This window comes from Mauremys mutica, chromosome 3 (assembly GCF_020497125.1).
Source record: "Mauremys mutica isolate MM-2020 ecotype Southern chromosome 3, ASM2049712v1, whole genome shotgun sequence".
NCBI classification, from domain to species: domain Eukaryota; kingdom Metazoa; phylum Chordata; order Testudines; family Geoemydidae; genus Mauremys; species Mauremys mutica.
In genome coordinates, this window is record NC_059074.1 from 182,882,460 (window position 1) to 182,909,250 (window position 26,791).

The following is a 26,791-nucleotide window of genomic DNA, read 5'->3' on the forward strand; positions in this document are numbered from 1 at the left end:
TGGTCCCTTGGGGTCAAAGCCAGCTAACTTTAGAGCAGACCTCAGGCTGCAGTAAACTACATGAGGGTTGGGTTTGGCATAGAACTAGCCCCAGAATCAAGGAGTCACAACTAGCTCCTCTCTGCCCCCACATCAACAGGATCCATATCAACTACATCCACTGAAAATGAAGGACAGCCTATTCCAAATTATGGAATATCTAATGGACTGCTTCCCTCCAAGATCCTTCTCGAGCGGGACAGCTTTGATTCATTCCATGTCACTAGAAGCCATAGAATGGATGACAAACCTGGACATCAACCTTTAATGTTCCTTTTCAAGTTGCCATACCAAAAAACTGCAACCAATGGACAATGGGTGCAGCTGAAAATCCAGCCCATTATCTTTGTTTTATAGAGAGAAAACAGGCACAAAGGTTAGGTGATCTATCCAAGGCCACAAAGTAAACCAATGACACAGCTAGGATTAGAATTCAAGAGTCCGTGACTCCCAGCCCCATTCTGACTTAACTAGATCAGTGGATCTCAGTCTTTTTTTTTTTTTGGACTGTTACCCATAAAATGAAGACAAGATGGGTAAGATAGTCTCATGCTGCTGCATGGGATGATTTTGGGATATGAGGCAGATGGAATTCTGAGGTAGCCCTCAGGGTTTGTCTACACAAACAGTTTGCAGAAAACTGGGGTATAAATCTCTCCTGTACACTGAGTATCCATGTGGACCCTGCTGCAGTGCACTAAAAGATTCATAGTGCACTATAGAACTATTATTGCATGGCTGGAGAGTCCACACAGACAGTCAGTGTGTAGCAGGATAGACTGGGCCGGTGTAAGGCTGTTTCGCACTCTAGGCGAAACTTCCACCTTGCGCCCTCCCCCCCCCGTGCCCCTGCCCTGAGGCGCTCCACGGCAGCGCCCCCCCTCCGCCCTGAGGCGCTCCCCTTGCGGCAGCTCCCCACCCCCCACCCTCTGCCCTGAGGCATCCCCCTCACCCCAATTCACCCCTGCTCCGCCTCCACCCCAAGCATGCCGTAGCTGCTTCACTTCTTCCGCCTCCCAGGCTTGCGGCACCTAAGCTGATTGGTGCCGCAAACCTGGAAGGCGGAAGAAGTGAATCAGCCACGGCGTGCTCCGGGAGGAGGCGGGGTAGGGGAGAGCTGGGGTGGGGAGTTCCCCTGCATGCCGCCCCCCCGCCTTTACTTGCTGCAGGCGGCCCTCCCTGCGCTCCCCTGTCCCAGCTCCCTCCACCTAAATGCCGGTGGCGACTGGGGCAGCCGAAGATCCAGCCACTGCGGTCGCTGCCGAAGAAAATGGCACCCCCCCAAATTCTAGCGTCCTAGGCGACCGCCTAGGTCGCCTAAATGGTTGCACTGGCCCCGAGGATAGAACAGGGTAGATTACACTGCAGCTTGCCACAAACTAAGTATTCATATCAATATCCTCTAAAATTGTGCATAGCTCTGTGGTTGCCATTTACACGGGTGAATTTGATCCACAAGGACTATAATGGATGGGTCACAGAAAAATAGGACAAAGCTGCTTTTACACATCTTTGACTTCATTGCAACTACTCTGCTTTTACACAGAAAGTAGAGCTAATTTCTTCCAGGAATGAAGTACAGTATTTAGTTTATTCAGTTTCTGGTATACCTTTAATAAGATCTCATTTTGGTATACCTCTCAGTACTGCATATCTCTCCATAGGAAGGAAATACCTCATTTTAAACCCAAATTTGCCTCCATCCCCACATGCACTATTGTGAAATATTTATATCAGAAATAGTAATCCATGGAACTAAATTTATTATGTTAAAAAAATAGATCCCAAGTCATGTAAAGACTGCAGCATCACTATGTTATTTGTGTTCCATATTCCAGCCTTGGCAGGCATATCTGCTCACTGCTGCACATTTTAGCCAATATAGACCAACTAAGAAGAACATTCTGCATTATTGTTGAGGAAATGCTTCACAAAGGAAAAAAAAACAAAATTATATTCTCAGCAGAATGTTTTAAAAAAGGAAAGGCATAATGTGAGTCACTTGCACTCTCACTTCCACTCTCCAGTCAGTTTTATGCTTCAACAGCTTTCTCAGTCAGATCCTGTTAAATACCCACTAAACGCTATTGATTTCATTGTTTCAGGATTTCTCCCTAGAGGTTAATAGTGTGTTTAGAGCTGAAAGTCAAACCACATCTGAAGATGTGTGGGGGAGGGCAAACTGAAGTTTTATGTAAATTCAGTTAAGAACTCCTAAAAATATATAAAAGATTGAAATTCACCCCAAAGCAAAGTCTATGCCTCACCTTAAACATTCAGCATAAATGAGACTTAAATGGTGCTATAGGCTTTGTGCTGGCCTTCTGCACAGGAGTGAATTTCACCCTTATCAAATATAAACACAAGAAGCCAAATTCCGGAGCTCTCGAGTCATTTTTACTCAGCATACTCAGGCAAGACTTCCATTTTAGTCTGAAGTTGCTCAGGATATGTGCTGGTTTAAATAAGGGTATGTCTACACTACCAGAGTAGTTCGATTTTACTTAACTCGAATTTGTGGAACCGACCTTACAAAGTCGAACGTGTGTATCCACACTAAGGACAGTAATTCGACTTTGTGAGTCCACACTAACGGGGCAAGCGTCGACATTGGAAGCGGTGCACTGTGGGCAGCTATCCCACAGTTCCCGCAGTCCCCGCTGCCCATTGGAATTCTCGGTCGAGCTCCCAATGCCTGCTGGGGGAAAATATGTGTCGACTGTCGTCATTCAACCGTCACTCCCGCCCTCCCTCCATGAAAGCGCCAGCGGGAAATCTGTTCGTGCACTTTTCTGGTCAGTGACAGCGCGGACGCCACAGCACTGCGAGCATGGAGCCCGCTGCGATCATCGCTGCACTTATGGCCGTTGTCAACTCCTCGCACCTTATCGTCCACCTTTTTCACAGTCAGATGCTGAGAAATCGGGCGAGGAGGCTCTGGCAGCGCGGTGAGGACATCAAGTGTCAGAGTGGCACAGACCTCTCACAAAGCACAGGACCCCGCGCCGTGGACATCATGGTGGCAATGGGTCATGTTCAGGCTGTGGAACGGCGATTCTGGGCCCGGGAAACAAGCATGGACTGGTGGGACAACATAGTGCTGCAGGTCTGGGATGAATCACAGTGGCTGCGAAACTTTTGCATGCGTAAGGGCACTTTCCTTGAACTGTGTGACTTGCTGTCCCCTGCCCTGAAGCGCAAGGACACCCGGATGCGAGCAGCCCTGACTGTGCAGAAGCGAGTGGCCATAGCCCTCTGGAAACTTGCAACGCCAGAAAGCTACCGGTCAGTAGCGAACCACTTTGGCGTGGGCAAATCTACCATAGGGGTTGCTGTGATGCAAGTTACCAACGCAATCGTTGAGCTACTGCTCTCAAAGGTAGTGACCCTGGGAAACGTTCAGGTCATCATAGATGGTTTCGCCGCGATGGGATTCCCAAACTGCGGTGGGGCTATAGATGGAACTCACATCCCTATCCTGGGACCGGACCACCAGGCCAGCCAGTATATTAACTAAAAGGGCTACTTTTCAATGGTGCTGCAAGCACTGGTGGACCATAGGGGACGTTTTACCAGCATCAATGTCGGATGGCCGGGCAAGGTTCATGACGGGCGTGTTTTCAGGAACTCTGGTCTGTATAGACGCCTGCAGGAAGGTACTTTCTTCCCGGACCACAAAATAACTGTTGGGGATGTGGAGATGCCTACAATGATCCTCGGGGACCCAGCCTACCCGCTAATGCCCTGGCTCATGAAGCCCTATACAGGTGCCCTGGACAGTGACAAAGAACTCTTCAACTACCGGCTGAGCAAGTGGAGAATGGTGGTGGAGTGTGCTTTCGAACGTCTCAAGGGGAGATGGAGAAGCTTACTGACTCACTCAGATCTCAGCGAAACCAATATCCCCATTGTTATTGCAGCTTGCTGTGTGCTCCACAATCTCTGTGAGAGCAAGGGGGAGACCTTTATGGCGGGATGGGAGGTTGAGGCACATAGCCTGGCTGCTGATTACGCCCAGCCAGCCAGCCGTGCGATTAGAAGAGCCCAGCGGAAAGCGCTGTGCATCCGGGAGGCTTTGAAAGCTAGGTTCCTCAGTGAGCAGGGTAACCTGTGACTATTAAGTTTGTTTACAGAGAAGCTGAACCTGCCCCCGTTTCTTTACCCAGTTAATGTTGACTATCCTCTGCAGTTACATACCCCATTCACCCCCTTCCAACACACGTTTAAAAATAAAATACATGGAACTTTGTTAATAAACACCGTTTTCTTTAGTACTGATTTCACGGTAAAGGGTTAAAACTGGGACGCAGACTGTGGTGGGTAGGGTGTGTAGTGCTGCAAAGACCGCTTCTAAACTCGAGGAATGACAGGCTCCTGCTCCTAGAGCGGTGCACGGTGGCGGACTGGTTGTTTCAACGGAGCCTGCCACCCCTCCTTCTCGGGACTCTGTGTGTGTGGGCTATGTGACTTTGTGGCGGGGGAGGACGGTTACAGATCAGCTGCTGCGTGGCTCTGTGATCCAGGAGAAGGACCGCTGCATAAGATCTCTAACCACCCTCCCCCGCCACAAAGTCACATAGCACCCCCAAAACAGAACATGAAAACCACCTCCCAGACTGACCAGGGTGCCTAGAGACTGCACTGTGTGTGTGACCTGCTGCTGAACCTGCCCCCGTGTCTGTACCCTGGTAAAGGTGACTGACCTGTCCAAGTACCAACCCCCTGCCCCCCTTGAAACACAGTCTCCTCTAAAAGACCATGACAGAAACAGTAATTAACAGAAAAGTCTTTTTTATTATGACCTAGACAGTTAGGGGATGAAACTGGGATGGGGGCTTGGGTGAGACAGGAAGGAAAGGACTTCTCAAAATTTAGGGAATGAGAGCATTTTGGTAATTGAGCACTCTGCAGGGGTGGAGTGACAGTTCTCACGGCCCCTGGCGCCCCTCCTTCTTGTTACTTTGGGTGAGGGGGGTATGGGACTTTGTGGTGGGGGAGGGCGGTTACAGATACACTGCAGTGGGGCTCTGTCCTCCTGCCTGCGGTCCTGCAGATCATCCACAAGGCGCCGGAGCGTGTCCGTTTGCTCCCTCATTAGTCCAAGCAGCGTTTGAGTCGCCTGCTGGTCCTCCTGCAGCCACCTGTCCTCCCGTTCCCTGTGTGAGAGCTGGTACTGAGACACGTTCTCCCTCCACTGGGTCTGCTGTGCCGCCTCGGCTTGGGAGCAGCCCATAAGTTCAGAGAACATCTCGTCCCGTGTCCTTTTCTTTCGCCGCCTAATCTGCACCAGCCTGTGTGAGGGGGATGACGGGGCAGGTCGGGAAACAGTCGCAGCTGTGTGATGGGAAAAAGGGAGTGAATTCCTTACAAAGATAGATTTTTGCGAACAATGAACATAGTCTAGTCTGTCTCTGTGAACAAGACCATGCACAGCACCTATCTCATGCGCACTCAGGACAAGTTCGAATTTTCGGCCTTCGCATTCATTGCCTGGGGTCTTGCACTGGAGATCAGACAAGCAGGGCAGGACAGCAGAATTCGTGGAGCAGGCACACATTGTAAGCCATAGACTTTTGGCTGCTTAAAACTTAATGTATAGCAGTGCCCTCCTTTCACGCTCAAAGCAATGGTCATAGCGTTTGCAAGTTCCTGCTGCCAGCAATCCGGAAAGCATGAACTCTGCCCCTGTTCCACCCCATCGCAGCTGTCCCCAGGAAAGATCCCTGTATGCTGCCCCTTTACCACCTCCACCACGTGGCTGTAAACCGATGCTTATTGTTATGTAAAGGAACAGTCAAGCATTCCCAATACTAACATTCCCCTAATTCAAAGCAGGACACCCTGAGCGAGATCACCCTGAGGAGGATCACTGACAGAGATAGAGACCGTATGCTGCGTGAAAGCCAGCACAAACCAGGGGCCTATGCTGCCATGTTCGTCGAGGCAATGCTCCCAGAGTACCTGCTGACAGCCTGGTGCGGAAAAGTGTCCTACCACGGAGGACCCAATAAGGCCGCTCTCCCCAGGAACCTCCTGCGGAGGCTTTTCGATTACCTCCAGGAGAGCTTCGTGGAGATCTCCCAAGAGGATTTCTGTTCTATCCCCATATATATTGACCTTCTTTTCACATAGTTAATATTCCTACTCTGTTAAAAATAAATGTTTACATGTTTAAAGCACTTACCGACTGATCCTTCCCCTGATTCAGGGTCCGTGTTAATGGCTGGGGAGGGTTGGTAGGGGATCTCAGTGAGGGTGATGAAGAGATCCTGGCTGTCGGGGAAATCAGCATTGTAAGCGCTGTCGACTGCCTCGTCCTCCTCATCTGCTTCCTCATCTTCCCCGTCCGCGAACATCTCCAAGGAACCGGCCGTCGACACTATCCCATCGTCAGAGTCCACGGTCAGTGGTGGGGTAGTGGTGGCGGCCGCACCTAGAATGGAATGCAGTGCCTCGTAGAAGCGGCATGTCTGGGGCTGGGATCCGGAGTGTCCGTTTGCCACTTTGATCTTTTGGTAGCCTTGTCTCAGGTCCTTGATTTTCACGCGGCACTGCGTTGTATCCCGGCTGTATCCTCTGTCTGTCATGGCTTTGGAGACCTTCTCGTAGGTCTTTGCATTCCGTTTTTTGGAGCGCAGCTCCGAAAGCACAGACTCATCGCCCCACACAGCGATCAGATCCAAGACTTCCCCGTCAGTCCATGCTGGGGCCCTCTTTCTATTCTGAGATTGCATGGACACCTCTGCTGGAGAGCTCTGCATTGCTGCCAGTGCTGCTGAGCTCACCACGATGTCCAAACAGGAAATGAGATTCAAACTGGCCAGACAGGAAAAGGAATTCAAATTTTCCCGGGGCATTTCCTGTGTGGCTGGTCAGAGCATCCGAGCTCGGACTGCTGTCCAGAGCGTCAACAGAGTGGTGCACTGTGGGATAGCTCCCGGAGCTATTAACATCGAATTCCATCCACACCTAGCCTAATTCGACATGGCCATGTCGAATTTAGCGCTACTCCCCTCGTCGGGGAGGAGTACAGAAATCAAACTAAAGAGACCTGTATGTCGAACTAAATAGCTTCGTTGTGTGGACGGGTGCAGGGTTAATTCGATTTAACGCTGCTAAATTCGACATAACCTCCTAGTGTAGACTAGGCCTAAGAGAAGAATTTGGGCTAAAGGGAGGTTGGCTATGTGAGAGTTGAGTGAAAAGTGACTGAGGACTCCAGGGTTTAGCTCAAAGGTAAATGTATAATTTTTATATATTTTTTGCTTGAAAGTGGTGGCTGTATTTTTCCTCCAGGTGATTGCCATGCATAGTCAGGATTGTAGGGCAGCAGGATCCATACTCAGCAGGATAGTATCAGAACCTTAGCACGATGTGCAGTGATAGAACACAATGAGTGCCAATATTATGATTTAAAAAAAAAATCAGCATGGCAGTTGCTAAATAATATGAATGATGTAACATAATAAATGTGTCAGATGGTAAAAACAGCATCCGATTGCCTTGCCTTTCTGTGTTGGCTCACTCATTTCTAATAGTGCCTGTGAGTGGATGGGATAGGAGACAGTTTCCATGCTCTGATCTGACACACATTGCAGACATTGAGCCATGTACATCTGTCTTTCATGGTCAAAGGGGTAATCTTTCCAGTCAAGCCTATACTTGATTTTCATGTTGACCTAAGTCCACCATCTTGAACCTTAGATTAGTGGGTCACTTGCATGCTTTTGCTGTGAACAAGAAGTAAAATGTGTAGGTTTTCTGAAAGTTTAATTTAATTGTTTCTTTCATGCCATCAGTCAGGCCTGTCATTCAGTGCCAGAGGGGGTGAGTGGTACAGAGTAAGAATAAAGGAGATGAAAAACTATACTGTATAAATGATAAATATAACTGACCCAAATGTCAGTTTTTTGGATCATGGAGGGAGCATGGGATAGGGACATTAAACATTAATTTGTTAAAGCACCACAGTTAAAACTCAGCAGAGAACTCCATTAATTTAAACTCATTGAATTGCTGCCTAATTCTTTTCTCAGAGGGGAGAACATGAGAGAGTAGGGGGGTCTGTGGAGCATATAGGGGGTGTAGTCTGTGAAGACAGCAGATGCATTAGAAACTCAGTAGCTATCTTGGCAAATTCTGCACTATTTCCACCCAGCACCCTCCCACTGCCTTGATGTGGAGCCAGTCCCACTCCTTTGCCAGTGCCCTTCTCTCTCAGAGCGGGAGAGAGGGCACAGATGGGGAGTTACTGCTGGTCCCAGCAGCACTAATGTGCCAGCAGATTTTCATGAAAAGTTTGCCTGTTAGAGGAGAATGCTAAAAAGTCTGATGGCTCCTGGGAGTCCCCTTTTTCATTTCCCAGCTATTTCTCCATGCCAAAGCCTCTGAACCCCAATCTTGCAGCACTGGGGCAGGGAGTCCTTCACAATTTCTGGAGGCAAGTGAGTGCTTTCAGAGACACTCCCGCTCTTCTCCTTCCACCTCTTTGGAGTCTTTCCTGTCGCATTTTGCTCCTCTCTGTGGTAATTAGCAGCTGTTAGCGCAAGGTTTGAACAGCACTTTGCAAATGCAAAGTTTGTATGGCATTAACACTAACAGTCAGAAAGATTCTGATCTCACTTACTCTGGTGTAAATCTGGAGAGCCACCTTTGACTTCATTGCAACTACTCTGGTTTAACATCAGTGAAAGCAGAACCTGGCCCAGCACTTTTAATCCAATTTATCCCAAACAACAGTGGCTGGGATTTTATAATAGCTTTCTGTTAATCCTAGAGATCACCATTTATTTAACTAATTTTATATCACCCAGTAATTCTACTGATGCTTCAGAATTTGGAGCATCTGACTTAATATGCACAAACATAGTTTTCTGTAATCAGTGTTTTAAAATGTGTCTCTTTGTTGCAGACGGCTGAATAAAAATGGAATTCGGGAAATTCAGAATCATGCATTTAATGGAACCTACTTGGATGAGCTGTAACTATTCTTATTATTTGGTATTCAGCACAACAATTACTGGGAAATAGTAACCGTAGCAAAGTTATTTATCCCTGATTGTCTTATTGTTATGTTTTACAGAAATCTTAGTGATAATCACAATCTAGAAAAATTACCTAATGAGGTTTTCCAAGGAGCCAATGGCCCGGTTGTTCTGTAAGTAACAGTCAGATGTTCTTTTCCTCATATGACAGATCTGAATTTCAAATATCCAAAAATTCAGGAGTGTTCAGGTTTGGAGGTTTGTTTCCTGATGTAAAATGTGGATCTGGATCCCAGTTCAGATTTTATAGATTTGGATCAGGTTCAGATTTCATATTCCCCCACAAAGTTTAGGAGAGTTTGAATCCAGGGTTTTATTTAATGTTTATCTCCACTTTTTATTAAACTCTGTTAGAAAGAGGCTATAATACACTTTATGCAAAAGGAGACACTACTTATTTTCCTTTGTTGTTTTGATCCAATCCAAAGTGGGGAGATTGTCAGCTGTTGGACATTGTCCTAATCCGTTAACTTCAGTGGAGCTTGGATAACTTGAACCAGCTGAGAATCTACCCTTATGTCTTTGGAACCTGTATCTAAAGCTGAAAATCGTACCTTGCACAATTTCACTAATCTTTTCTTCTCTGCACATGTCATTTAGGGAAAAGTAACCCATGCAGAAAGATTCCATAGAAGCAGAATTCTCATAGATCTCTGTCCATTCTTTTTAATGCATTTAACAATGCACTTCTTCTAAATTTTCTGCAACCCCAAAACTGTCATCAAGTGTCTTGCAGCAGTACTCACTGTTTTATCAACCCTTTGTGTGACCCTTAAAACATTGTGCTCAACTGCTTTTACTTCTTATTGTAACACTTTATATTATTAATTGTCATATACATGGCTGACACTGAGAAGCAGAGGGAAGCTGGTAACATTATCTCAGACCCAGGTTTAGTACAGATCTGAGACTTATTTGCAAGTGTGAGCCGTTGCTCATGCTTCTATTCACAATTTCATGTGAGCAGCAACGAAAGGTGCATGATTCTTTTTTCAGCACTAGCCCATCTATGTATCAGTCTCTCTTCCCTCAGGGTTCACATCCAGCATGCTTCAGGCTGGCAGGAGAGAGGCATGGGTTACTCAAGTGAGTGAAACGGGGTGGGAGGGCCGCAATTGTGACTGGCAATGCTCATGGGTGCTGCCAAGCTCCTTGTGCCCGCCCCTAGCCCATATTAGCAACAGCTGCCCTTAGAATTGGGGGAAGGAAATTTTATTATTTCAGTGTCAGGAAAGATTTTAGTGTGGCTAGAAAACATAAAAGTGAGAGAGAAAAATAGAACATTTAACTTCAGAATCAGATAAGAACTCTTCTGTAGAACTCTTCTGTGCTTGCCATACCCTCCCTCCATGCTGGGATGCTCAATGAAGACCTAGTATAAAGTACTACCTTAGGAGTTCCTCCATATTTTTTCCTCCCACTTTCAACACTGGATAGCTACCAGTCCCTATACATGCCTTTAACCTTCGGATAAACTTCTTATTGAAGCATCTTCTTAGCACCAACACAATTGCTCTTTCTTTGGGGGAAAAGATAATGCATTGCCTTTGCAAGCTGGAGCCAATACAATCATATTCTGATGGTTTATTAAATTGATTTGCTGTAGTTCGGATTCATTTGATAGTTCAAATTCAGACACTGAATTATTTGTATAGGAATTATTCTGTTCTATTAATAATGCATCCACAGTTATATGAATGGTATATTGCCTTTTTATCCTGACTGAGAATCATGAAAGAAAGGTCTTCACATCATCTGTCACCATAGTGTACACCAGACATGCATTTTCACTTATGGAAATGATTGACCTGTAATAACATCTATGCTGGGAAAAACAGAATTGTTCATATCAAATTTGTGGTGCAGACTGCAATATTTTATTAGATGGTACATCTAGTTGTCTTATCTCTTGTTCTTCCTGAACCAGTATCTAGTTGGCAATTAGCATCTCCTTGTATCTTACATCTCAAAATATTGAAATAACGTAAAAGGTTCATAGAGTCATAGGATGTTAAGATCAGAAGGGACCATTGTGATCATCTAATTTGAACTCCTGTATAGCACAGGCCATAGAATTTCACCCAATAATTCCAGCATCAAGCCCATAATGTCTGGTTGCATGAGCATATCTTTTAAAAATATATCCAATGTTGAGACTTCAAGTGATAGATAATCCCCCACATCCTTAAGTAAGTTCCAACGGATAATCATCCTTACTGTTAAAAATGTGCACTTTATTTCCAGTTGAATGTTTCCAGCATCAACATTCAACCAATTCATGGCATTAGCAGTAAAGCTTTGTTGCTATCAGGTTGATGAGTCATAGGAGGCTCTTGAGGGGTATCCCAATCCTTACCTCTCTATGAGCCATAGATCAACCACGTACTCCCCTCTTACGCCCTACCCCAATCCCTAACTACAATCCTGAAGGTGGGGTGGGGGAATCTTATTTAGGTCTGAAAAGGATAATCAGCTGACAGCACTATTTCTTTCATCAGGTTTTGCTGAGCCTAATAAGAAACCAAGGGGGAAGAGACAAGCTATTCCTGCAATTTCTACATTGGCTCCTGAGTCCTGACAGGCCTTACAATGGTGCGGTTATGCTGCTGCAGCCACGCTGTTGTAAGGTGCATTGTGTAGTTGCTCTTTATTGCCAGGAGAGAGCTCCACTTCCAATGCAGGGTAGTAGCTTCATCGCTGGGAGCATGGCTCCTACCAACGAAACCCTGTCCACACCAGCACTTTTCGTCATTAAAACTTTTGTCATTTAGGGAGGTGCCAGTGTAGACAAAGCCTAAGCCTGATGCAAGCTGCCCCAATGGTTCTCTTAAGGTCTGCAAGCAAACAGGAACAGGACAGTAGCTATCCATTCCAATTGATTAGTCACCATATGCTCTCTGGATAGGTTTCTTACTGCCTTTTTGTTTTCATGGGCATTTTAGCCTAGTCAGTTGCTTTTCGTTTTTCACTAAAACCCCTACACTAGAGAACCAACTCCCAAGGAAATTCTGAACCTGAATTTCCTAGCTGGTAACTGAAGGCCTAACTAACTGAACCATTTGCATCTTGTCAGTGTCTGCTGTCAAGGGAGTGGTCTCTGAGACAGATCATTCAAATAAATATTCTGTTACTATGGGATACAACTTTTCCTGATCTTGAATTTGCTTATGTTCATGTGCATTAATTATCATAATCAATATAAAGTTCTTTAAAAGGTCCTCCTTGCATCCACAAGGAGATGTTTAAGTGGTTATGAAATCATTTTGCTTTGTGAAAAACACAGTGATATTTTTGCCACTTGTAAGTATAGGCAGCATTCTGATTCATGTTTCTCTGTCATTTTCTACCCAGGATAATAACTGATTGGTCTCGCTAAAGATTTTCAAGCCAAAGAAAGATATTTTTCATATCCTTGTTATGAGGCACTGTGAAGTGCTGTGGATCTCAATAATGCAGTGAAAGATACTGCATATGGGTTTGAGCAGAAACCTACAAGTTTCCTGTTTGATCAGTAAATTACTCATGATATCAGCTTTTGTTACCTGTTACATTAAGGACTAAGGGTGAAATCTAGGAAGGCACTTAGGCCCCTAATTCCCATTTTAGGCACTAGTGTGATCCACAAAACTCACACTTGGGTGCCACCTAATCGCGTAGGCTCCTAAACTCACTCAGCCCTTAAATGTTTGCAATAAAATTTACCTAAGCACGTATGTTTTTGCCTCTGGGCATGCTCACTGCTGCCTCACTCAAGGAGCGATTCACAAACAAGGGAAGATAATAATTCAGCCACCTAACTTGCATGTGGGGGCCATTCAGGTAGGCATGCTCATATGCCACTTACCAGGTCAGGCACCTGAGACAACTTCACACAACAGCTGGGAAAGGGAAGGCCCTCCCTTATAACTTTTAGCACAGTGGTAGACGTCTCACCTGGGAGTGGGAGAATTGATTTGAAACATCTCCCATGAGTGCTCTAACCACTAAACTATAGAGTGATAATGCTTTCTTTGGCCCAATTATTTAATTAAAGTGGAACAACTTCAATACAAGAGACTGAGGGAGCCCCACATCAGAATATCACATAGCCCAGTGACTAGGGCACTCATCTGAGAAGTGGCTGCTCCCTATTCAGATTCCTTCTCCCCCTCAGGTGGAGGAGGGACTTGAACTGGGGATTTCCCACATACTGAATGAGTACCCTAACCTTTGGGCTAAAGATAATCAAGGAGGTCCTGCTCCACCCCAGTTGTTTTGATTTGGATCCCACGCTTAATATAGGCGGCCAAACACCTATCTTCCCATTTGTGCACTGTGAAGCAGAGAGAGTTCAGGCGGTAGAGATGTAATCCTATCTCCATGGGGGATAAAGGGATTAGCACACACCATTTTGATTGTCATCTAGTTTAGGTGGCTCGCTGCCTACCACAGACTTTGCTAATCCCATTCCTATTCATCATATAGGAGCTTGGGTGCCTATCACAGACTTTGTTGATTGTATTGTGTCTTGTGCCTAAAAGTTATGTGCTTAAAAGTTAGGTTCTGCAACACTCAGCATCAAGTATCTTCATTGCTGTCATTCTACATTTCCAGCCATAGGTGCAATCTGGACACAAAAATTGCTACCACCAAAAACCATATTTGCTCATGCAACTTGGGTAATTGCTTGAGCAAATGTAGTTAGGGGTGTGGTTACCTAGTGGGTGCATACAAATCGCTGTTTGTGAGCTCAGATGCAAACTTTTCTGAGCATGATTCTTTTACAGGTATATTTGTTTTGCCCTTCACAGATTATTTGACTCTAAATGTGAATGTCATTCACACCAATTGTATGACATTTGATCTGCCCAACAGTTGGTGGCCACTAGATGTATCATAATAAAAATAACTTGTGCCTATTGTGTAATTTATATCAAATGAAATATTGCCATGGTATAGGAAAGTTATCAATGAAATAGAGACTGAATATTTTGAGGATGGAGAAAAGCTATGCTTCCAAATTAGGTCAGCTCATCTACTTCATTAGGGCAAGCTCTTTTCTTTGATAACACAAGACAGAGAACATAACAATGTGGGGCACATATCTGACACTGGAGGAAGGACTGGGCAACATGTTGCTTGGATCATTTTACTGCTATTGTTAAAGGAAGCAGCATCCTCCCCTGCTTTCCCATGTTGATGGACACAGCATATACAGTAGGCAGATGGCCCAGCTGGGCATGCCCCCTCATTAGCAGATAGTGCCCCATATGAGATGTGTTATGCCAACTATAACTCTCTAGAACACTAGGGAGAAATCCTGCACTGCTCCTTGACAGCAGGTGAAGGGCCACTGGCCTCCTTCCAGTATCTGTACAGCACAAGGAAGGATTTTGTGTTTGCATCACAGGATATTTTCCCTCTCGTTGCCAGTCTAGTTCTTTTTATAATAACTTTATAGTTGCAGCCTCCATCACTACCTTTGATAGTCCATTTCACAAAGTAACTGCCTTCCACATAAATACATTTATTTGCACCTTCTGTAATGCTTGCTCTCTTCTTAGCTTCAGTCTCTTCTCTCTCTCCTTTTTGAACCTGTTACCCTCTGGAAATGTTTTGTTGTTTTCACGCCTAGAAATTTGAAGCTTATTTTTTAATGAACAAAAACTTAATTTTCCCAAACTTTCCACAGAGTTGTTACCCCGCATGTACCTATCTGTTGCCTTTTGCATTTTGTTCCAGTTCCTCATTTTCCTTCCCATAATAAGGTGTCCAGGATTGTCCATAATAATAATTCAGGTGTGATTTCACCAGCCCTTTTTGTAGTGCCATAATAATTTTCCTCACTGATTGGTGCATTTCAGTATTTCCTAAACCCTGCCTCATAAAGAGCTAATGGTTTTCAGTTGTTATGTACCAGATCCTTTACTGCTACTAAAGAGTGTAGATTATTTGTCTTCTATTTTTAATCAATCTATAATACTCAACAGTAGTCTTCAATGAACATCAGCTCGGCTCTCCCACTTTAAGCCCAGTCTCTCTTTTTTTCTTTGATACTGACCCACTCAATAATTTTTTCATCATCTACAAGCAGGCACACTTTTGGGTTTGTTTCCTCCTCCTTTTCGTTGATTTATAGTTTCCAAAAGATTGGACTTAATGTCCGCTACTGATCTTCCCTTCTTAGCATTTTCCTTCCACCTGATTTGTATCCATGTGCTGGTATATTTCAACTTTGGTTACTAAAGCAATTTTTTTATCCAGGCTAGAATTTCACCATCAATAGCTGCTTTCTAATGTTATAAGTAGTTTCTTTCATTCTTTTTTATGCACTGCTCTGTTGCAACCCTTCTTGAAGCCCAGTTATATGGTCTTTTGTTTCACACTTGTTGACTCTTATTGTCACCATCTCAAGGAAATTAATCCTATTTGTTAAGCATGCTTTCCCCCTTCAAAGACCAAGCCATGACTGTCTTTGATGTCTGTACCTGTCCAAATCTTCTCTTATTTTGTTTCACATCAGTGATTTTTAGAATCTTTCCAAGGCAGACGTCAGATGTACGAAATGAGAAAGTCCAACGTCATCCTCTGATCCTGTTTTCAACGTGGCTGTCCAGACAGCTTCTTTCCAATCACTAGCCTCTTATATTGCAGGAGCCAAAAATGTCTCTAAATTGAGGGGTGGGAGAGGGTTGTTAATTTATCTCTTTGCTGAGATTATTATATGTCTTAAAGGGATATTTCAAAGACAAGAATCAGTTTCCTGCCTGCCTCTGGATTAGAAAATATTAAGAAGCTAAGAGCACGATCTACCTACCATTTGAAAAAGCTGCCTGCCTTAGAGAAGTTTGTTGCACTGATTGAGGCTAACCTCACCTATCCTAGCCATTGCTGTGCATTCACAAATTGGAAAAGACAAATGTGAGTAATTTCATTTTTCTTTGCATTTCTGACTGTTGATGGGGAATCAAATAATTAAACTTAATCCATGGAAAAGAGATTAAAGCTAGGTATGGAGTTTTTTCCGAAGTATTTATAATACAAATACATTTGTATATACAGAGAGCAAAGTACATATTAAGGGCCAGATAATCTGCTGCTGTAAATGGTCATACCTGCATTAACAGTAGTTAGTTGCAGTACATTCAATAAGGCCCAATGGGCTTTGCTCAGGTGGGCCCTTCAGGAGTCACATTGAAGCCCTTGCAGAGGAGACAATTTTCTAACCTGTTGTGAGAGGCAGCCAGAGAGACAACAGGGTGAAATTCTGAACCCATTGAAGTCAGTGGGAGTTTTGGCTTTGACTTCAGCCGATTGATCATAAGGAGTGATGGAAATAATGGACCCAAGGTGGCACAAAAATGCACATATTGATCATACACTAACATAAATGTTGTAGGGATACTGTATTTATCCACAGATTTAAATGTCCTGATACGTATGCATTGATACACATGTTTAAATCCCTGATCCTTAAATGGGATCTGCTACTGGACCCTGTGGAATCCCACTGAAGTCAGGTAGGGGGGTGATCTTTTCAGGCTCCTAAATCAGTTTGTCTTCTTGCTTCTGGCTTGCCATCAGCAGAATGCATTGAGTCTTCACGGGTTCTCAAGTATTTTCATGTCATCAGGTATTCTTAAAGTTCTGCGCATTAATTAGTTTAATCAACCTATAAATCCCCTCAGAACAATCCACATTCTAGTTGTCCAGAATCTTTGTTCAGACATGGCCTATATGTAGGGCTCGACAGAAAATTAAAACAAAACAAAAATTACAAAGCCCTTAGACTACTACACTAATTTAAATTGTATACTTTTTATTAATACTAATTTCATCAGGCAGTGAAAAACATTTGGGCTCCCTTGTGCTGGCAGATAATAAATATCACCTTCAGACACTACAGTGCTATCTGTCTTAAGAATGTGAGTCTAATGGTTGAGGCTATAATAATAAGGGGAAAATCTGGCAGAAATCGTTATTCATTGTCCAGTGTGACTCCAGAATACTGGACTCTTTGGTGGGAGAGTTTATCAAATGGTGATATTTTCACCTATATCTCCAGTTACCAGGCTTCTGTGGTTAATAAACAGCAATGGGTCTGATCCTGCCACCTTGAAGCTAATGGGAGCTTTGCCATTGATTTCAGTGGAAGCAGGATTAGACTCAATTTCTTCACTTGGTGGTGAATGAATTCTATGTTTTCCTTTCCCTCAAAAGAAGGATTTAGTCAGGTTTCATGATCAGCTACAATATCCAGTTATTTGGTGTTTGTAATACAGCAGCTAGAAATGCCCATGTTTGTGTTATATTGTGGTGTTTCCAGCAGGAACTGTATCTCATGATGGAAGAAATACCTTTGGAGCTAAAAATGAGGCAGTGCTACAAAAGCAAAAGAGAGCAGGACTGCGTTAAAATTCCTCTCACTGACCTCTCAAAGCTCTGTTATCTCCCATTAGAAAAAGTGTTTCCTTGTCAAGATGTATTTCCTTTCTTAAGAAAAACAAATATTTGCTCAACATCATCATAGTACTTGTCTCTCTCACACAGAAGATAGTTTGTAGTTTACTGTGGCTCCAGAAAAAAATATGTATTCCAATCCCTGCTCCAGAGAATATGCCTATGTCTACACTACAAAATTATGTCAACCTAACTTAGCCTGGCATACAGCCACCACAGTTATGAAACCACTTATGTATGTGCACACTTGGCTCCTTGTGTCAGTGATACACATCCTCTTTAGGAGCGGTTGTGTCAATTGTATTGGCAGTGTGCACCATTGAGCAATGGCTCCTGAAAGCCAGTAACAGTCAGGACAAATTGCTTAAACATGGCAGTTACAGCCCAAGGCTGGGGTTTTTCCACCTGTAAACGTGAGGGTCCGGGGCTCAACCCTCCACGGGGAGGAGGGGAGCCACACCGGGCCGTCGATCTTACGTGGGTTCGGCCCTGTCCCTTTAAGGCTGATCAACACTCTCAGAGTCAGTTAGGGCTCAGGCCTTCAGCTGCAAGGCTGAGCAACAATGTAAGAGTCAATTAGGGCTCAGGAAGGCCCAGGCCCTTTGGTGCAGGGGCTGAGCAGCAAACCGTACCAAGTGGCTCAGGCCCTTTGGTTCAGGGGCTGAGCAGTAAACAATACAAGGTGGCTCAGGCCCTTTGGTTTAGGGGTTGAGCAGTAAACAGTACAAGGTGGCTCAGGCCCTTTGGTGCAGGGGCTGAGCAGGAAACAGTACAAGGTGGCTCAGGCCCTTTGGTGCAGGGGCTGAGCAGGAAACAGTACAAGGTGGCTCAGGCCCTTTGGTGCAGGGGCTGAGCAGGAAACAGTACAAAGTGGCTCAGGCCCTTTGTGGCAGGGGCTGAGCAACAACCAGTTCAGGGAGCTCAGGCCCTTTGTGGCAGGGGCTGAGCAGCAGACAGTTTAGGAAGGCCCAGGCCCTGGATTAGGGCGGGGCAACAACAATTAGGGCTCAGGCCCGTAGGTGCAGGGGCTGAGCACTGGGGTGAGGGGGAAAACTGCCACCCGCAAGTGGGGTGGCAGGGGGGACGCAGGCCCACCCACTCCACTGCGTCCCGGCCCGGGGCCCTAGGCAGCAGCTATGACCGCTGACGGTCAGTGGGGATCCTGACCACAACACACTGACATGGGCATTGTTTGATCAACAGCCTGACTGAGGTCAGCTGCCCCCGGGCCACTTCCAATTTCCCCCTCGGGGCCTACCGGGTCCACGGCGTCCGCTCCCGGGAAGTCCAACACCATGGGCTCCTCGCAGCCCGGGCTGGGGGGTAGATCCGGCAGTTCCTCGGGGAAGTCCAGCCAAATCTGCTCCGGGGGTTTCTCGGGGTAACAACAAGGGAGCGGGGAAGTCTCTGGCAGCTCCTCCTCGTATGTGGAGCGGGGAAGCTCCGGCGGGTCCTCCCAGTAGCGAGCAAGGGGAAGCTCCGGCCAGTCCGGGCAACTGCTCTGGGCTCCAGCGGCTTCCCCGCCCCAAGCCCTCTCGGGTAGGTCTGCTCCCAGCGGTGGCTGGGCTCCAACTGAGCTCTGATGGCCGGCTTTTATGCTTCCGGTTCGCCGCCTGACCCTCTGAGGGGCGGGCTCACTGCTCTGTAGCCCCGCCCCTTCCGGTGTCCGGGGCTCAACCCTCCACGGGGAAGAGGGGAGCCACACCGGCCCATTACACCACCTCTAAGGCAAACCAAACCAGCCAGACAAAGAGGACTTTGGTCTCACCCCACTGGCTAACCACAAGTCACACAAGCAATTCCCTTAGACACTCCAGTTTCCCAGTATCACCACCAGTGCCACTCGTTATGGGGACAAATGGTTATGAAAACCAATACCCCAGTACAAGAAAAAAGGTTCTCTCAATCCCAAAGAATCAAGTCCCAGACCCACATCAATATACAAATCAGATCTTACCCACAAATCACACTGTTGCCAATCCTTTAGAATCTAAAATCTAAAGGTTTATTCATAAAAGGAAAAAGATATAGATGAGCGCTAGAATTGGTTAAATGGAATCAATTATATACAGTAATGGCAAAGTTCTTGGTTCAGGCTTGTAGCAGTGATAGAATAAACTGCAGGTTCAAATCAAGTCTCTGGAGTACATCCCCCACTGGGATGGGTCATTCAGTCCTTTGTATAGAGCTTCCATTTGTAGCAAAGTCCCTCCAGAAGTAAGAAGCAGGATTGAAGACAAGATGGAGATGAGGCATCAGCCTTTTATAGTCTTTTCCTGGTGTAAGAACACCTCTTTGTTCTTACTGTGGAAAGTTACAGCAAAATGGAGTCTGGAGTTACATGGGCAAGTCCCTGCATACTTTGCTGAGTTACAGGGCCTATCTGCCTTCTCTCAATGGGTCAATTGTGTAGCTGATGGTCCTTAATGGGCCATCAAGCAGGCTAGGCAGAGCTAACATCAACTTGTCTGGGATGCTTCCGAGAAGCATAGCATAAGTTTGAAATACAGACAGTATAGCCAATATTCATAACTTCAACTACAAAAATAACACAGGCATACAGACAGCATAATCATAACCAGCCAACCATAACCTTGTCTAAGACACCTTATATGACCCCTTTTACATAAGATTTAGTGACACTACAGGACCTTGGTTACTTACAACCATGTTCTATATGGTCCCAGATTATATCAATAACGTCACAGCAGGTGAAAGGGGATGGCCTGCCCTAGAGGAATTGCCAGGGTTTTACTAAGGGTTTTCCTCTGACCTTTGGAAAACTTCCCCAGGATATACTAACTCTGTTGACCCTTGGGAGGACACAGATAGAGCATTTCAATCAAAGTATTGACACACAGGTATTAATTCTTCAAAAAACAAAATAATCTTCATTCAATATACCTATATTCCCCAATACAATAAACCTTAAAAGCATATATCAAGAAACAATTCTGTTAGCACAGGTATGCAAATCAAAGTTCCCAATACTGCAATACCATAGAGTTGGAAATGGCTTTCAAGTGGTTACATTCTACATACAATTATCAGTCACATGTAGAATGCTGACAGCAAGTTCTTACTTAAACATTAAAACTGTATACAGAGTAATAAACTAGGGTTGTAAAGCGATTAAAAAAATTAATCACAAAAATATTTTAATCGTAATTAATTTTTTGACTTAATCATGTGAGTTGACTGTTATTAATCAACAGCCCTATAACAAAGATACATGCACAAACATCCAACTTTATTATCTCAAGCATACACACTCATACATCCTATTGGTTCCTTATACTACGGTCACCATGCTTACTTATCCGCAATCTTCTTTCCCTCTCATCTGTTTATGGTCCTTTTGCTCTGTCACGGCTACTTCTGAACTATTACTGCTGCTGCAGCTCCTCCCTTTTTCAGTGATTTCAGCTCATTTCTGATCTTTCTTCTTCTTCTCCTGCTTCTGTACCTGCTATTATCTTGACTGACTCAAGCCTGTCAGCTCTCTGCCTTATATACAGGTTTTGGTATATTCAGATTGGTTGCTTCCTCAATCCTTATATACAGGTTGTTTTCTCAATCCTTTGGTCTATTCTGATTGGTTGTTTACTCAGTCATTATGATTAGCAAACCTATCCACCAGTCATCTTTAAGCCTTCCCTGTTCTTATGAACCAATCACAGCTGTTGAACTCATCTGTCAATCAAAGCTGGACCTGATTGAAAACCTGCACCATGCTTAACTCCCTTCAGGTTTTGGAGTGACCTTTACCTAACCTCAGTCCACACCCTGCCTACCAACACACCAGTCACTGGCAGAACTGTTCAAAACTACCAGCTTACTGTCCTTGGCTGTATGTCAACATTGACTGCACCCTTAAAATTACCAGACTTATAAAACTATAAATCATCACCTTATTTCTTTAATATATACTAGTAATTCCTCGCTTAATGTTGTAGTTATATTCCTGAAAAAATGCTACTTTAATCAAAACAATGTTAAGCAAATCCAATTTCCCTATAAGAATTAATGTAAAGAGGGGATATTAGGTTCCAGGGAAATTTTTTAAGCTTGGTTGAGGTGGTGGAGTCAGAGAGTGGAAGAGGGTGGATATTTCCCAGGGAATGCCTTATTGCTGAATGATGAACTAGCACTCTGCTGAGCCCTCAAGGGTTAACACGTTGTGAATGTAGCATCACACTCTACAAGGCAGCACCAATGGAGGGAGGAGACACATCATGGCAGAGAGAGACAGAAACACCCACCATGGGTGTGTGTGAGAGAGAGAGAGAGAGAGAAAGACCATATGTGTGTGAGAGAGACGTCCATTACCTCTTTAAGTATGCTGACTGCACTCTAAGTACACTGCCTTTTTAAGCAGATCAGCAAGTTGAGACAGCAGCTAATCCCAGCAAGCTCCCTGAGCCCTGTCCTGTGTCCCTCCCCTCCCCCCGCTCTGTGGAGATGGAGTGCAGGAATAGGGGGGAGGAGTGGTGGGGAGGGGGACACCCTGATATTAGCTCCCCTCTTCCCCCACCACCCTGCACGCAAGCAGGAGACTCATGGGAGCAGCTCCAAGGCCTGGTCTACACTAGGACTTTAATTCGAATTTAGCAGCGTTAATTCGAACTAACCGCTCAACCGTCCACACCAGGAAGCCATTTAATTCGAACTAGAGGGCTCTTTAGTTCGAATTTGGTACTCCACCTCGACAGGTGGAGTAGCGCTAAATTCGACATGACTAGCTCGAATTAGGCTAGGTGTGGATGCTAATCGAACTTAGTAGCTCCGGGAGCTATCCCACAGTGCACCACTCTGTTGACGCTCTGGACAGCAGTCCGAGCTTGGATTCTCTGACCAGCCACACAGGAAATGACCCGGGAAAATTTGAATTCATTTTCCTGTCTGGGCACTTTGAATCTGACGTCCTGGCTGGACATCGGGGCGAGCTCCGCAACGATGCAGAGCTCTCCAGCAGAGGAGTTCATGTTATCTGTGAATAGAAAGAGGGACCCAGCATAGACTGACTGGGAACTCTTCGATCTGATCGGTGTGTGGGGCGAGGAGTCTGTGCTTTCGGAGCTGCGCTCCAAAACAGGGAATGCGAAGACCTACGAGAAGGTCTCCAAAGCCATGAGAGACAGAGGATACAGGCGGGATGCAACGCAGCGCCGCGTGAAAATCAAGGACCCCAGACAAGGCTACCAAAAAATCAAAGCAGCAAACGGACGCTACGGAGCCTGCCACCACTGCCCCACCAGTGACCGTGGACTCTGACGATGGGACAGTGTCGACGGCCAGTTCCTCGGTGATGTTCGCGGACGGTGAAGATGAGGAAGGGTTTGTGGAGGACGAGGCAGGCGAGAGCGCTTACAACGCTGGTTTCCCCGACAGCCAGGATCTCTTCATCACCATCACGGAGATCACCCAACAACCCTCCCCGGCCATTAACCCGGACCCTGAATCAGGGGAAGGAGCAGTCGGTAAGTGCTTTAACCATGTTAACTTTTATTCTTAATATAACAGGAATCTTAACTGTGTGAAAAGGAGGTCTCTCTAGATATGGGGATAGAACAGAAATCATCCTTGGAGATCTCCACGAAGCTCTCCTTGCGTTAATAGAAAAGCATCAGCAGGAGGTTCCTGAGGAGAGCTGCCTTATTGGGTGCTCCGTGGTAGCACAGTTTTCCGCGCAAGGCTTTCATGAGGTACTCAGGGAGCACTGCCTCCCCGAGCACGGCTGTATCGGGCCCTGGTTCGTGCTAGCTTTCACGCAGCATGCGCTCTCTATCTCCTTCAGTGACCCTCCTCAGGGTGATCACGCTCGGAGACTCCTGCATCTAATTAGGGTAATTACTGTAATTTTACGCCTGGTCCAAAGTATTTTTAAAAAGTCTACGGACAGACGGCATAGCACAGACTCAGCACGCAGCTGCGTGACGACCGTAACGGAAAGCCAAAGAATATAATGGACGCTCATGGAGGGAGGGGGGAATGAGGACGCAAGGTATCCCACAGTTCCTGCTGTCTCCGAAAAGTATTTGCATTCTTGGATGAGCTCCAAATGCTTCTAGGGTCAAACACAGTGTCTGCGGTGGGTCAGGGCATAGTTCGGCAATTTGCACACACACCCCACCCACCACCAGAAGTGAAAACAATCCTCTGTTGACTCTTTTACATGTCACCCTATCTTTACTGAATGCTGCAGATAGACGCGATGGTGCAGCACTCAACACCAACATCCTTGCTCCCCCCACGCTATGGATGGCTGATGGTACAAAACGATGGAAATCCGTCCTCATCATCAGCCTATTGGCACATGGGGCAGTGCAAAAGGGCTGGTAACCATGCCGACTAGCATCAGTAAGGTCGATCAAGGGCGCCTGTCCCTAATTTTTGATGGCAGATGGTGCAATATGGCTGGTAACCGTCCTCATCATTGCAACAGGGGGCTGAGCTCCATCAGCCCCCACCCTTCATTGTAAATAAAAGATTCGATTGCCCCTGGACTAGCACAGGGATGATGGGCTCCTTCATCCACACTCCTTAATGTCCTGCCTGGACTATCATTGCAGCTGGAGGCTTCCTTCCACTCATTTCTCACAAACAAGTCACTGTGTCTTATTCCTGCATTCTTTATTACTTCATCACACAAGTGGGGGGGACAATGGTATGGTAGCCCAGGAAGGCTGGGGTAAGAACGGAATGAACAGGTGGTGGTGTTGCAGGAGCACCCCCTGTGAATAGCATACAGCTCATAATTTATGCAGGATTGGACACAGAGCAGCTGTGCTCTCTGGTTCTATGATACAGTGGCTCTCTACTACACTTGCCCATAATCTAGGCAGGACTGATTCTATTTTTAGATACCAAAAAGGAGGGATTGACTCAGGGAGTCATTCCCAATTTTGGCTTTTGCGCCCCTGGCTGCTCGGCCAGGGGCACTTATGACAGCAGCAAATGGTGCAGTGCAAAAGGACAGGTAACCATGCCCATCTTATTACCATCTTATTACCAATTTATGGTATGGTTGATGGTACAATATGGCTGGTAACCATCTCTGCTGTCATGCAAAAGCAAAAGCATGCTGCTGTGTAGCGCTGCTGGCCCGCCTCTGTCAGCGGCATCTAGTACACATACGGTGACATACACAAAAGGCAAAACAGTGTCCATGGTTGCCACGCTATGGCGTATGCCAGGGCAATTCTGGGAAAACGGGCTTGAAATGATTGTCTGCCGTTGCTTTCCCGGAGGAAGGAATGACTGGTGACATTTACCCAGAATCCACCGCGAAAATTATTTCTGCCCCAGCAGGCACAGGGGTCTCAACCCAGAATTCACAGAGACAGCCTAGACTCAGTTAATTGTTCGCAAAAATGTATCTTTGCAAGGAATTCACTCCCTGTTTCCCATCTCACAGCTTCCACTGTCTCCAGACCTGCCACAGCATCCCCCTCGCAGAGGCTGGCGAAGATTAGGCGGCGAAAGAAAAAGACAAGGGACAAGATGTTCGAGGAACGTATGGGCTACTACCTAGCAGAGGCGGACCAGCAGAGCCAGTGGAGGGAGACCGTCTCTCTGGGCCAGCGCTCACACAGCGAACGGGAGGAGAGGTGGCGTGAGGAAGACAAGCAGGCGACTGAAACAATGCTTGGACTAGTGAGGGAGCAAACGGACACGCTCAGGTGCCTTGTGGATGTTCTGCAGGACCACAGGAGGACAGAGACACCCTGCAGTGTATCTGCAACCGCCCTCCCCCGCCACAAAGTCCCATACCCCCCTCACCGAAAATAATCAGGAGGAGGGGCGGCCGGGGACGTGAATACTGTCACTGCACCACAGCACAGTGCTCAAGTACCCAAAAGCTCTCATACCCTACAGTTGCCGAAGTCCTTCACTTCCAGACTCACAGTAGTCCCAATCCCAGTCCCATCCCCTAACTATCTACTTAATTAATAAAAATGATTTGCTGTTAATTACTGTTTCCGTTATGTTTTTTCAAAGAAGACTGTGTTCGAATGGGGGGCGTGGGGAAGGGGGTGGTTAATTGCATAGGACAGTCACCTTTCCCAGGGTACAGACACGGGGGCAGGATCAGCAGCGGGTCACACACACGGTGCAGTCAGTAGGCAACCTGGTCGGTTTTTGGAGGTGGTTTCCAGGATCTGTGTGGGCGGGGGAGATGTGACTTTGCAGCGGGGGAGGGCGGTTACAGATCTTATACAGCGGTCCTTGTCCTGGACCGCTGAGTCACGCAGCTGAGGAATCTGTATCCGTCCTCCTCCACCACAAGGTCACATATCCGCCCGCACACAGAATTCCATAAAGAGGGATGGCAGGCTCCGTTGAAAGAAGCATTCCGGCACTGCGGACCGCTCTAGGAGCAGGAGCCTGTCATTCCTTGAGTTTAGAGGCGGTCTTTACATCACCGCACACCCTACCCAGCACAGCCTGCGTCCCAGTTTCAACCCTTTCACGAAAAGTCATGAATAAAGAAACCTTTGTTAAGTAATAATGGGACATGTATTTTATTTTTACACGTGTGCTGGAAGTGGGGGTAACGGGGTGAACGGGGTATGTAACCGAAGAGGAGAGTCAACAGTAACTGGGTAAAGAAACAGGGGCAGGTTCAGCTTCTCTGTAAAGAAACTGAACAGTCACAGGTCACGCTGCTCGCTGCTCACTGGTATTTGAAGAGTTCCTTGTCGCTGTCCCAGGCGCCTGTATAGGGCTTCATGAGCAAGTGCATTAGCGGGCAGGCTGGGTCCCCGAGGATGACTATAGGCATCTGCACATCCACAACAGTTATTTCGTGGTCCGGGAAGAAACTACCTTCCTGCAGGCGTCTGAGCAGCCCACAGTTCCTGAAAACACACGCATCATGAACCTTGCCCGGCCACCAGACGTTGATGTTTGTAAAACGTCCCCTATGGTCCCCCAGTGCTTGCAGCACCATTGAAAAGTAGCCCAATTTCTCAGCAGCTGACTGTGGAAGACGTGGACGATAAAGTGCGAGGAGGAGAAAACGGCGATGATCGCAGCGGGCTCCGTGCTTGCAGTGCTGTGGCATCCGCGCTGTCACTGACCAGAAAAGTGCACGAACAGATTGCCCGCAGGCGCTTTCACGGAGGGAGGGAGGGAGGTTGTGATTGACGGTTCAATGACGACACTTACCCAAAACCACCCTCGACACATTTCTCCCCCCAGCAGGCATTGGGGGCTCTACCCAGCATTCCAATGGGCAGCGGGGACTGCGGGAACTGTGGGATAGC

General features: G+C 46.2%; 1 protein-coding gene across 2 annotated transcripts in view; it reads left to right on the forward strand.

Annotated features, from left to right (window-relative positions):
* Nucleotides 1–26,791, forward strand: part of FSHR (follicle stimulating hormone receptor) — a 185,067-nt gene that overhangs the window by 145,402 nt on the left and 12,874 nt on the right. For both annotated transcript variants that reach the window (XM_045011604.1, XM_045011605.1), the window contains 3 exons: nucleotides 8,951–9,019; nucleotides 9,122–9,196; nucleotides 15,798–15,983. In XM_045011604.1, coding sequence (XP_044867539.1) covers nucleotides 8,951–9,019; nucleotides 9,122–9,196; nucleotides 15,798–15,983 — 330 coding nt within the window. The remainder of the gene's footprint in view (nucleotides 1–8,950; nucleotides 9,020–9,121; nucleotides 9,197–15,797; nucleotides 15,984–26,791) is intronic.